The following is a 13,193-nucleotide window of genomic DNA, read 5'->3' on the forward strand; positions in this document are numbered from 1 at the left end:
CCCCTGCATCGGCAGGCGGACTCTCAACCACTGTGCCACCAGGGAAGCACCCCCCCCCTTTTTAAAAATGTATTTCTTTTATTTATTTATTTTTGGCTGGGTTGGGTCTTTGTTGCTGCGCGCGGGCTTTCTCTAGTTGCAGTGAATGGAGACTACTCTTCGTTGCGGTGCACAGGATTCTCACTGTGGTGGCTTCTCTTGTTGCAGAGCAGGGGCTCTAGGTGCATGGGTTTCAGTAGCTGCGGCACGCAGCCTCCGTAGTTGTGGCGCACAGGCTTAGTTGCTCTGCAGCATGTGGGATCATCCCAGACCAGGGATCGAACCCATGTCCCCTTCATTGGCAGGCAGATTCTCAACCATTGCGCCACCAGGGAAGCCCAAGCCAAAGCAGTCTTGAGGGAAAAAAATGGAGCTGGAGGAATCAGACTCCCTGACTTCAGACTATACTACAAAGCTACAGTAATCAAGACAATATGGTACTGGCACAAAAACAGAAATATAGATCAATGGAACAGGATAGAAAGCCCAGAGATAAACCCATACACCTATGGTCAACTAATCTATGACAAAGGAGGCAAGGATATACAATGGAGAAAAGTCTCTTCAATAAGTGGTGCTGGGAAAACTGGACAGCTACATGCAAAAGAATGAAATTAGAACACTCCCTAACACCATACACAAAAATAAAACTCCAAATGGTTTAAAGACCTAAATGTAAGACCGGACACTATAAAACTCTTAGAGGAAAACATAGGCAGAATACTCTTTGACATAAATCACAGCAAGATCTTTTTTGACCCACCTCCTAGAGTAATGGAAATAAAACCAAAAGTAAACAAATGGGACCTAATGAAACTTAAAAGCTTTTGCACAGCAAAGGAACCCATAAACAAGATGAAAAATCAACCCTCAGAATGGGAGAAAATATTTGTGAACTAATCAACAGACAAAGGATTAATCTCCAAAATATATAAACAGCTCATGCAGCTCAATATTAAACAAAAAACCCAATCCAAAAATGGGCAGAAGACCTAAATAGACATCTCTCCAAAGAAGACATACAGATGGTCGAGAAGCACATGAAAAGCTGCTCAATATCACTAGTTATTAGAGAAATGTAAATCAAAACTACAATGAGGTATCACCTCATACCAGTTAGAATGGGCATCATCAGAAAATCTGCAAACAACAAATGCTGGAGGGGGTGTGGAGAAAAGGGAACCCTCTTGCACTGTTGGTGGGAATGTAAATTGATGCAGCCACTATGGAGAACAGTGTGGTGGTTCCTCAAAAAACTAAAAATAGAATTACCATATGACCCAGCAAGTCCACTACTGGGCATATACCCAGAGAAATCCATAATTCATAAAAGACACATGCACCCCAATGTTCATTGCAGCACTATTTAAAATAGCCAGGTCATGGAAGCAACCTAAATGTCCATCGACAGGCAAATGGATAAAGAAGATGTGGTACATATATACAATGGAATATTACTCAGCCATAAAAAGGAATGAAATTGGGTCATTTGTAGAGATGTGGATGGACCTAGAGACTGTCATACAGAGTGAAGTAAGTCAGAAAGAGAAAAACAAATATCGTATATTAATGCATATATGTGAAATCTAGAAGAATGGTACAGACGAACCAGTTTGCAAGGCAGAAATAGAGACGCAGATGTAGAGAACAAATGTTTGGACACCAAGGGGTGAAAGTGGGGGGGTGGTGGTGTTGGGATGAATTGGGAGATTGGGATTGACTTATATACACTAATATGTATAAATAGATAACTAATAAGAACCTGCTATATAAAAATAAATAAATTAAATTAAAAAAAAAGAAAAGATAAGTTTCCTTTATGTGGAGAGCCCATTGTCCCAGTACCACTTCTTGAGTCTGCCCTTCCTTACTGATCTGCAGTGACATCTCTGACTTATAGTAAATGTGTTTCTTTTGTTTCAGTGGCCTATTCTTCTCTCCCTGCACCAATGTCACAGTCTCTCAATTAGTATAGACTTATAATACATCTTCATTTCTTGCAGATCAAGTCTTCCCACCTTATTCTTCAAGAGTGTCTTGTTTTTTGTTTTTTGCCACACCACATAGCCTGCGGAATTCTAGTTCCCCGACCAGGGATCAAATCTGGGCCCTCGGCAGTGAAAGCAGGAGTCCTAACCACTGGGCCACCAGGGAATTCCCATGGCTTGGCTATTTTCAAATCTTGAATTTCTATACATAAATTTTAGAATCATTTTGTCAAGTTGTTGGGATTTTAGTTGGTATTGCATTTAATGTGTTAATGGCTTTGGGGAAAATTGACATCTTCACAATATTGAATTGTCCAATGTAGGATAGAGTATATCTCTTCATTTATTTCGATTTCTATCTCCTTTGGTGTCTCCCAGAGTTACATGAGTCTCTCTCTAGACATCTTGCCCATCCTTTGTTAGATTTTTTTCCCTAGGTCCTTCATATTTTAAAATGTTTTTGACAATGGTAACTACAAGAAATTTCATGTTCTGTTTATTGCTGATATATAGAGATACTGATAATTTTATTGCATTGATTTTGTATCTAGAAACCTTAACTATTTTATTTATTTCAGTAATTATTTGTAGATTCTTTCGATTTTCTATATGCATAGTCACATCATTAGTAGATAGTGATAGTTTTATTCCTTCCTTTCTAGTTTTTATACAGTTTCTTTTTCTTAACTTATTGTTCTGGCTCTGATCTCTAGTACAATGTTGAAAAGAAATGATAGAAAATATAAGTGAGTATTCTTTTCATTTTCCTGGCTTAAAAAGGAAAGCTTTTATGATGTTTGCTATATTGAAAAAAAAACCAGATACCGTTTATTGGAGTAAGGAAGATTCTTTTTTTCTTTAAGAAGATTATTTTTATTCCCAGTTTGCTGAGTTTTTATCATAAATGTCTTGAGTTTTTTAAATCCTTTATCATCATCTAATGAAATGATCATATGATTTTCCATCTTTAATTTGTTAATGTGGCAAATGCATTGTTTCTAGTGTTAAGCGCTGTTGAAGACAATTCTTCATGAGGTATTTTCCTTGTTACATATATTTTACTCTTCTGCTGTTTTTCTCTAGACTTCTCCATGTCCTCTCCATTCCTTCAGAGCCCTGCTGGGATACCACTTCCTTCTGAAAGCCTTCCAGGATGCCCCCAGCTATATTTGACTTCTCACTCTACTCACAAAACCAATGGAACATTGCTTCCCCTGGGAGCTTCATTGTAGCTGTATTGTCACCTTCTACCCCTTGTCTTCTCTCCTGGACTACAAACCCCTGGAGGGCATCTTTGTGCTTTCTTCTCAGCCTGCTTCCTCCTCCCATGACCCAGAGCAGAGGTGGTATTGAGTGTAACACCAAGGATGAGGCCATGGGCTCTGGGGTGAAGCTGCCTGGGCTCACATCTCAGCTTGGCCACTTGCTAGCTGTGGGATATAGGGCATGCCACCTGGCCTCCCTCAGCCCATCAGTTAAATAGGGAGAATAATAATACCTGTCTCATAGAGTTGTGGTGAGAATGAAATGATATAAGTGTACCACTTAGTACAGATCCGGGCACGTAGTATTTTTGCTATCTTAGTCTATAGCAGTTGCCACTACACTCTATGCTTCTCTTACTCTGAACTGCTCACAATTGATTTCCAAGAGGAGCCTCTTTGTTTTTGGGGGTCGTGCCATGTGGGATCAGCTTGCAGGATCTTAGTTCCCCAACCAGGGATTGAACCTGGGCCACAGCAGTGAAAATGCTGAGTCCTAACCACTGGACCGCCAGGGAACTCCCTATTTCCAAGGACTTCTGAGAGCCATCTCGTCTTCCTCTATTTCCTCTAAAGCTGTTCATAGGCTACTTCATTCTTTCATTCAGTGGCCATTTATTGAGCACTTACTGTGTACTAGGACCTGAAGCAGACAAGATCCCTCCTCAGGAAGCAGACAATCAAGCAGGGGAGAGAGACGTATAGGCAGACAGTGATAATACAGTGTGATAAGTGTTAAGAGAGCGGGCCAGGGAGGTGGAGGACTGGGGTTGGGGAGCATGAGGGGGATCGAGCTTATGAGAGTAGAGTCCTCTAACTTAGCCTGGGAGTCAGAGAAGGCTTCTTGGAGGAGGTGATGCCTAAGGTGGTCCTGCAGGGCAAATGAGGGATGGCAGTAGGGGAAGGGCAGAAGGTGTGGGGAAGAGTTGTTTCAAATAGAGGGAGAAGAAGGTGCAAAAGAATATAATATGAGAGGAGAAAGAATATAACATGCTTGAGAAATTAGTAGTACTTAAGTGTGGCCAAAACGGAATAGGTGGGCAGTGGGGAGGGCAAAGTGATGTGAAGAGGTAAGCAGGAGTCCGATGAAGGGTCTGTCATACTACACTAAGGAATGGAGACTTTATCTTCAGATAATTCTCACCCCCTTTTTGGCACACCTAACATCTATTAGAGTAGGTGTCTCTTACTCCAGGAAGACTTCCCTGATGTCACGCAAATATGTGTTGGATATTCCCTCTGTTCTACCATAGCCCTCTCCCCTCATCACAGCTAACTTCTCCATGATAATTGTCTGTTTAAGCATCATCTCTCCTTCATACCAAAAGCTGTAAGAGGGCAGGGAATGGGTTTTAACATTTCTGTAACACAAGGCTAGTAGAGTACCTGGCACATGCTAAGTGCTCGATAGATATTTATTGGATGAATGAACAAATAAATAGAACATCTAGGGAAGGAGAGAAAATTGTGACCAGCAAAATGCCTGGCACATAATTGGCCCTTAGAAAATTATTTAATCTTTTATTGTGCATCAGCTTTCTCATCTGGAAAATGGGAAAAAAAATAGAAACTACCTCAAAGGGGTATCATGGGTCTGTGAATTGCTTAACCTAGGATCTGACACTTAGTGTAAAGGCTAATTCTCAGCATGTTAAAAACATGATTCTCATACAAACAGTGAGCATGGGTCAAAATTTCATTTGACTCATTAATAAGGGGGCTAGCAGGATGACAAAGCCAGTTCAAAACAGAATATAAAAACTGTTTTTTTAAAATTTAATTTTATTTATTTTTTTATACAGAAGTTCTTATTAGTTATCTATTTTATAGATATTTATATTTATATTAGTGTATATATTAGTATATACATAGATATTTATATTAGTGTATACATGTCAATCCCAATCTCCCAGTTCAGCCCAACACGGCCACCTCCCGCCCCCCCGAAAACTGGGGGTTTTATAGTCACTGAGAAAGAAGAATATTGAAATGATATTGCTAAATTATATTCAGATGGATTAAGGTCCTACAGGGTAATAAAACCATAACCTTAAGGATTATCTTCTCTACTAGACAGAAAAGGAAATCATCCCATCCTATTACTTAACAGAATTGTGAAATGTCTGGGCCCAAATTGGTTGTGTAAATAATGTTAAATTTCTCTTCAGAGGCAGATGACTCTTAAGTAGACTTGCTGATCAGTGCTTTATTGTGACATCAAAAGGTCACATAATCATCTTTTTACTTTAGTAACACGTTTTAGATAGTTTTTCTTAACACTGGTAAGTTTAGTTTAGTAGATACTGTTATTATTATAAGGCTCTCAATAAATATTTGCTGAAAGGATTTTCATTCTGTTAGGCTTTTTTCCTTTTCCCCAGCGTCAGAGTTGGGACCTACAGAACTGGTAGACTGAGTGGGGAACCCTGCAGGATCCTATGCTCTTCCTTCCTTCAGCCTGGGGTGTTGTAATGCTAATTCTGTCTCATTAAATAGGCAGAAGTATCTGCTTTGGGCATCAGCAAAGCAGGCACATATCTCTCCCCTCCATAAGAACACGTATATATATTTTTGAAAGAACTGGATATTTCCAAAAAGGCAGTGAAGTAGGCAACATGGAAAAAAATCAGAAATTTTGGGGACCACTATCCATTTATTTTTTTTCAATTTTTCAATTTAGAAAATTGTGGTAAAATACATATAACATAAAATTTACCATCCTAACCATTTTAAGTGTACAGTTCAATGGCATTAAGTACCGTCACATTGTGGTGCAACGATCACCACCATCCATCTGCAGAACTCTTTTCATCTTGCAAAACTGAAACTCTGTACCTATTAAACAGTAACACATTGCCCTTCCCCCAGCCCCTGGCAACCACCCTCTACTTTCTGTCTCCATGCATTTGACTACTCTAGGTACCTCATATAGATGGTGTCATACAACATTTGTTCTCTTGTGGCTGGCTTATTTCACTTAGCATCATGTCCTCAAGGTTCATCCAAGTTGTACCACGTGTCAGAATTTCCTTCCTGTTTAACACTGAATAATATTCCATTGTATTTATATCACATTTTGTTTATCCAGTTATCCATTGACGGATGCTTGCATTGCTTCCATCTTTTGGCTATCACCTCCCTTTATTTTATAGAATAAGATTATTTTTGTTTTGAATTGCATATGAGGGATGGATACCATTTTCAAGGCTTGAGATCTCAAAGATTATAATCTGGCTCAGGGCCTAGGACTAAGCAGACTATGAGACCATCTGTGGGTGGTCATTTCTTGATTTTGTACTTTTGCCTAAATATAACCAGGATGACTAAGTTTCTCTAGGCAGATTTAGCCTAGAGAATGTTTACATGGAATATGAGCATTAAAAACGTGTTCTAGGGCTCTGACGTGCTCTAAATTTTGTATATACTGGGGACAGGGGAAATTCGAGCATTTCTACAAAGCAACAGATGGGAAATTTCCCAGGAACAAACTAGCTATCTCTTGGCAGTCCAAAAGTATGTAGTATGCAAGCTCTGCTCTGGGAGTTGAGAGAATCTGCTTGAACCACATGACCTCCAGATGCTAGAAAAGGAATTTCCAGATACTTCCCTGCTAAAAGTAGTTAAGAGTACTGGGTCAAAGGAGAACTAAAATGCCTGGGCTTCCAGCTTCAGGGAATTGAACCTTTTATTCTGACTTTCCAGCAAAAAGGAAGGGAATGGTGAATGTAGAATCGCATGAAGCTAAAGTTAGAGAATACTGCCAAAGTCAATCAGATCCCCACGTTTTAATTCTGTTTTGGACGTTTATTTATACAATTGTCATTAATTTCATCAGTGTAGTAGAATATAGACTAGGTCTGAATCTTGGCTCTACAACTTATTCAGTGTGAGACGTTGATTATTACTAAACCTCTCTTCAATTTTTAAAATCTGTGTCTCAATTTTTAAAATCTTTAAAATGGTAATAATAATAGTATTGTCTCAGAGGATCGTGGTGAGGACTAACATCCCAAGAACGGAGCCTGGGACATAGTAAATGCTGTATAAATTCTTGCTATTATCAAGACATTTTGGCCTTCCCCTTCTCCTCCTGCTCCCCTCTCCTTCTCCTCTTCTTTATTATTATTATTATTATTCAGTTGGGAAATAATCGAATTTTATTTGGAGTGTCATCCTACAGTTTTATTCTGCTTCATGATTGTTTCTGGGGGAAAATTTCTACAGTTAATGTGTATTGAATTCTGCTTCTTGATTTTTTGCAATAACTCTATGAATCTGTTAACATTTTCCTTGTACTGAAAGGTAGTCTCATTCTCTCATTTTCCAGATTTGGAAACTGAATCCCCAAAAGGGAAAGTGACTTGCCCAAGATCACACAGAGACAATGACTAAACCAGTAATAGAACGAAGGACTTCTGACCACGAGTCCACGGCTTGCTCCACTCGACACAGAGTCCAAGAATACTGACCTGGGGTATTAATACACTCCGCCCATCCTCCAAACATGCACAGGAAAACTTGAACACTCTGTGATTCCAGGTATTCTCCAAATGTTGTCTTTCCTTTCTATCAAAATTTCAGGCACTTCAAGGGAAAGGTCTGTGGCTTGACTTGTAATCTTCATTGTATACCCAGCACTGTGCTTCAAGTTCTTGAGGGCAGAAATTATTGCCTATAACAGCTAGGATTGTTAGGGACAGATGCTCAATAAATGGAACTAATTAACATACCCCCACTTTTAAAAAAAGAGGAATGGGGCTCAGGGAAGAGAATATTTATTAAGAAATTAATACGTTCTAGTCACTGTGCTAGAATTTTCACCACTATCCCATTTAATCCCCAGACATCCTTTGTAGCATTGTCAATTTCCAGATTTTGAATCAGGAAATTAAGGTTACTCTGAGTCTTCATGAGTAAATATTCAAGATTGACATTTCTCTGATGGACCACAACCTTTTAGAATCTAATGTGATAATCACAGAGTGAGAGGTAAAGCCAAGAAGGAAGAGACCTAATACATCCCAAAAGGTTAAAAAAAAAGAGAGAGTTTTTTCTCATGAAAAACCATGAAATCAACCATATAAATTGTGAAAATATAAGTCATGATTGTATTTGTTCTGTGACAGTGTGGAAATGCACATTTTTATCAAGCTAGAAAAAGAAAACAAAGAAAAATTATGAGTATTTCAATCTTGCTCATCAAAAGAGACCCATCATTACCAAATCCAGGCAACCTGGCCACACTCTCCCTGCAAACATTTAATCCACATTAGAGTTTTGAATGGAGACAAGAAGATAAGTGACAGGACTTATGTAGAGACAGACACATAGGCCTGGCTGAGTTTCATAGCATGGAAGGGCCCAGGCCTGAAAAATGCTTAGTACCTATTATGCTAGGCTAAAAAAAATGGCCCCCTAAAGACAATTAGGTCCTAGTTCCTGGAATCTTTAAGTGTACCCTGTTTGGAAAAAGGGTCTTTGCCGATGTGATCAAGTTAAGGATCTTGAGATGGGAGATTATCCTGTATTATCTAGGTAGGGCCCAAATGCAGTCACAAGTGTCCTTAGAGGGGCAGAGGGAGATATGATACTAATCCACAGAGGAGGAGGTGATGTGAACATGGAAGCAGAGATTGGAGTGACACGGCCACAGGCCAAGGAATGTCAGTAACATTCTCTTTTCCCTGGGAAGCTGGAGAGGCAAGGAGCAGATTCTTCCCTAGAGGCTCTGGGCCTGCCAATATCTTGATTTTGGCCCAGTGAAACTAATTTCAGACTTCTGGCCTCCAGAACTGTGAGAGAATACATTTCTGTTGCTTTAAAACACCAAGTCTGTGGTAATTATAATTTGTTAGCATAGTCGCAGAAAACTAACACCGTGCCCCTGTGTTGTTATCCAAGTCTCAATTTACTGTCATATCCTTTCCCTTCCATCTGGCACTTCCAAGAAGAGTTTCCAAAAGCATCCTAATATCTTTTGTTTGTCTCTTCTGAAAGGCACTGTGACCAGCACTTTATATGCAGTAGCTCACTGAACCCTCATAATCCTATTAGGTGAATATAATACTAATATTATTCCTATTTTACAGATGAGTAAAATGAGGCTCAGAAGAAAAGCTGGTGGGGCCACATTCCTAACAGGTGATGGAGCTAGTATTCCAACTCAGGTCTGCTCAAATCTAAAGCCCACACTTTTAACTTCTGTACTGTACTACCTCAAGATCTCTGGGGTAAGTCAAGGTTTTAATTCTCGTATCTACTGGCGAAATTTCAGGATATATATATCTGAGGGATATTTTCAAGGACTTTGGACCAAAGGAGACCAAACATGCCTTCATTGCAGCTCAAGGAACTGAGCTGCCGTTTTTTAGCAAAGAGAAGAGGATGGCCAATCCTAGCACCACAGAAAGCTCAGGTTAAAAGGACCGCAGAGATCCATTTGTTCAAATTCCTCATTTTACATATGAAGAAGCGGGGCTCACAGAAGGGGAGGGCCCTGCCTAGGGTCACATATAGAGGCTTTAAGTGATAAAGTTGGGATTGAAGTCCTGGTCGCACTTCAAATCTAGGGTTGATTCTACTGCACATCACACTGCCCAAAGTCATGTGTGTTGCTATGGTCCAAAGGGCTGACAAAACTCTGGGAACTTGCAAGAAGGAAAATGGAAAAATGGGTCACAACCTTCTCAAAGCTATAGTGTCCCAGGTCTTCATTCTCACATCTGGTAACCTACAGGGCTGCAGCCCTGAGGTGCAGGGTTGAGATGGTCCAGGGGATTGGGAGGGGGTAGCTTCTGCACTGGAACGGAGACTGAAGAGACCATGATGATGTGACCATGTCTCAAATGGGAGGAAAGGAATGTCAAGATTTCATGAATTCCTAGAACTGAAGGGATTTCTGAAAATCTTGAGAGTAGCAGCTTTGGAAGTAAGTTGTATCTTACATGATTAGCAAGGAACTCGTTTGGGAAACTCAATAAAATTCTAATTATGATAAAGGCTAAACATTCTTCATCCATCTTTAAATACATCCACTAATAAATATCGAGGCCCCACTGGTCTCTGCCTTCATGCTTAATAAGGTGGTTTTAAAAAAAGATAATATATTTAAAGTACCCATACAGTCTTAGTACACAAGTCCTTTAAAATGCTGTTGCTAAGAAAGCAATTGAAGATGTCACAAACAGATGGAAAGATACACTATGTTCTTGAATTGGAAGAATTAATATATATATATATATATATATATATATATATATTTTTTTTTTTTTTTCATGTGGGATCTTCCCGGACTGGGGCACGAACCCGTGTCCCCTGCATCGGCAGGCGGACTCTCAACCACTGCACCACCAGGGAAGCCCGGAAGAATTAATATTTTTAAATGGCCATACTACCCCAGGCAATCTATAGATTCAGCGCAATCCCTATCAATCTACCAATGGCATTTTTCACAGAACGAGAGCAAATAATCTTAAAAGTTGTATGGAAACACGAAAGACCCTGGATAACCAAAACAATCTTGAGAAAGAAGAACAGAGCTGGAGGAATCATTTGCTCTGACTTCAGGTAATACTACAAAGACAGTAATCAAAATAGTATGCTACTGGCATAAAAACAGAGACATAGATCCATGGAACAGAATAGAGAGCCCAGAAATAAACCCACACACTTATGGTCAATTAATCTATGACAAAGGAGGCAAGAATATACAATGGAGAAAAGGCAGTTTCTTTAGTAAGTGGTGCTGGGAAAACTGGACACTTACATGTAAAAGAATGAAATTAGAACATTCTCTAATACCACATACAAAAATAAACTCAAAATGGATTAAAAACATAAATGTAAGACCTGAAACCATAACACTCCTAGAATAAATCATAGGCAGAACATTCTTTGACATAAATCACAGCGATATTTTTTTGGATCTGTCTCCTATAGCAAAGGAAATAAAAGCAAAAATAAACAAATAGGACTTAATCAAACTTAAAAGATTTTGCATAGCCAAGGAAACCATCGAGAAAACAAAAAGACAACCTACTGAATGGAAGAAAATATTTGCCAATGATATGACCAATAAGCAGTTAATATCCAAAATATATAAACAACTCATACAACTCAATATCAAAAAAAACCAAACAACCCAGTTAAAAAATGGGCAGAAGATCTGAATAGACATTTCTCCAAAGAGAACATGCAGATTGCCAACAGGCACATGGAAATATGCTCAACAATGCTAATCATCAGGGAAATGCAAATGAAAACCACAGTGAGATATCACCTCACACCTGAAGGAATGGCTATCATCAAAAAGACCACAAATAACAAATGTTGGCAAGGATGTGGAAAAAAAGGAACCTCTGTAAACTGTTGGTAGGAATGTAAATTGGTACAGCCACTGTGAAAACAGTATGGAGGTTTCTCAAAAAACCAAAAATAGAACTACCAGATGACCCAGCAATTCCACTTCTGGGTATATATCTGAAAAAACAAAAACACTAATTCAAAAAGATACACACACCCCAATGTTCATAGCAGTATTATTTGCATTTGCCAAGTTATGGAAGCAAGCTAAGTGTCCATCACAGATGACTGGATAAAGAAGATGTGGTATATGTATTCAATGGACTACTACTCAGTCATAAAAAAGAATGAAACTTTTGCCATTTGCAACAACTTCGATGGACTTGGAGGGCATTATGCTAAGTGAAATAAGTCAGACAAAGAAAGACAAATACTGTATGATATCACTTATATGTGGTATCTAAAAAACCCAATAAACTAGTGACTATAAGAAAAAAGAAACAGACTCAGATATAGAGAACAAACTAGTGGTTACCAGTGGGGAGAGGGAAGGGGGGAGGGGCAACATAAGTGTAGGGGATTAAGAGGTACAAACTATTACATATCAAATAAGCTACAAGGCTAAATTGTATAGCACAGGGAATATAACCAATATTTTATAATAACTATAAATGGAGTTATAAACTTTTTTTTTTTAAAAGAAGATGTTGGGGGTAGGAGTTTAATTTATTTATTTTTGCTGTGTTGGGTCTTCCTTTCTGTGCGAGGGCTTTCTCTAGTTGTGGGAAGCGGGGGCCACTCTTCATCGCGGTGCGCGGGCCTCTCACTATCGCGGCCTCTCTTGTTGTGGAGCACAGGCTCCAGACGCGCAGGCTCAGTAGTTGTGGCTCACGGGCCCAGTTGCTCCGCGGCATGTGGGATCCTCCCAGACCAGGGCTCGAACCTGTGTTCCCTGCATTAGCAGGCAGATTCTCAACCACTGCGCCACCAGGGAAGTCCATGGAGTTATAAACTTTATAGACTGTGAATCACTATACTGTACACCTGTAACTTATATAATATTGCACATCAACTATACTTAAATAAAAATAATTAAATTTAAGAAATCTTTTAAAAATGCTGTTGCTAAAACATTAATTAATAATAGTAGCTGTACTAGCCACTGTCTTTTAAGACACGTTGATCTCCGCTTCAGAGACTACATATCCCAAGATGCTCTTTGCTTGGGTTCCACTTCCCATTGCATTCTTGGGCTTGTAGTCCGGAAGTGAGTTGATGATTCATCGGCCCGCAGGCGCAGTGCTCCTAATTCCCGGAAGAACCAGCAGAGGATCGCAGGATGTGCGAGTGGCTGCGGCTGCTGCTGCAGCGGCGGCGCTGACAGGGCACGCGCTCTATGCCTTTCCGGCTGCTCGTCCCGTTTGGCCTCCTGTGTGCGCTGCTACCCCTGCACCATGGTGCGCCCGGCCCGGATGGCACCGCGCCCGACCCCGCCCACTACAGGTGAAAGGGGTCAGGCTCCCCGCCCTTCCGTAGTTGAGGAATGGGAATCCCAGACCTGGTCCCTTCCCCATTCCCTCCATCCCAGACCCCCCCCCCCCCC

The 13,193-nt window shown here is 40.0% G+C and overlaps 1 protein-coding gene and 1 non-coding gene across 2 annotated transcripts in view; one reads left to right on the plus strand and one right to left on the minus strand.

Moving 5' to 3' along the window:
• Positions 1 to 3,735: 3,735 nt before the first annotated feature.
• Positions 3,736 to 3,807, minus strand: TRNAE-UUC (transfer RNA glutamic acid (anticodon UUC)). The gene has a single exon. It is a non-coding gene; the product is annotated as a tRNA-Glu (tRNA).
• A 9,079-nt stretch (positions 3,808 to 12,886) lies between these two features.
• The window catches only part of EDEM2 (ER degradation enhancing alpha-mannosidase like protein 2), a 28,440-nt gene continuing 28,133 nt past the window's right edge, over positions 12,887 to 13,193 (plus strand). The window contains 1 exon segment of the mRNA XM_007447783.1: positions 12,887 to 13,093. Coding sequence (XP_007447845.1) covers positions 12,987 to 13,093 — 107 coding nt within the window. The 5' untranslated portion in view covers positions 12,887 to 12,986.

This window comes from Lipotes vexillifer, unplaced genomic scaffold (assembly GCF_000442215.2).
Source record: "Lipotes vexillifer unplaced genomic scaffold, Lipotes_vexillifer_v1.1 scaffold397, whole genome shotgun sequence".
Classification (NCBI taxonomy): domain Eukaryota; kingdom Metazoa; phylum Chordata; class Mammalia; order Artiodactyla; family Lipotidae; genus Lipotes; species Lipotes vexillifer.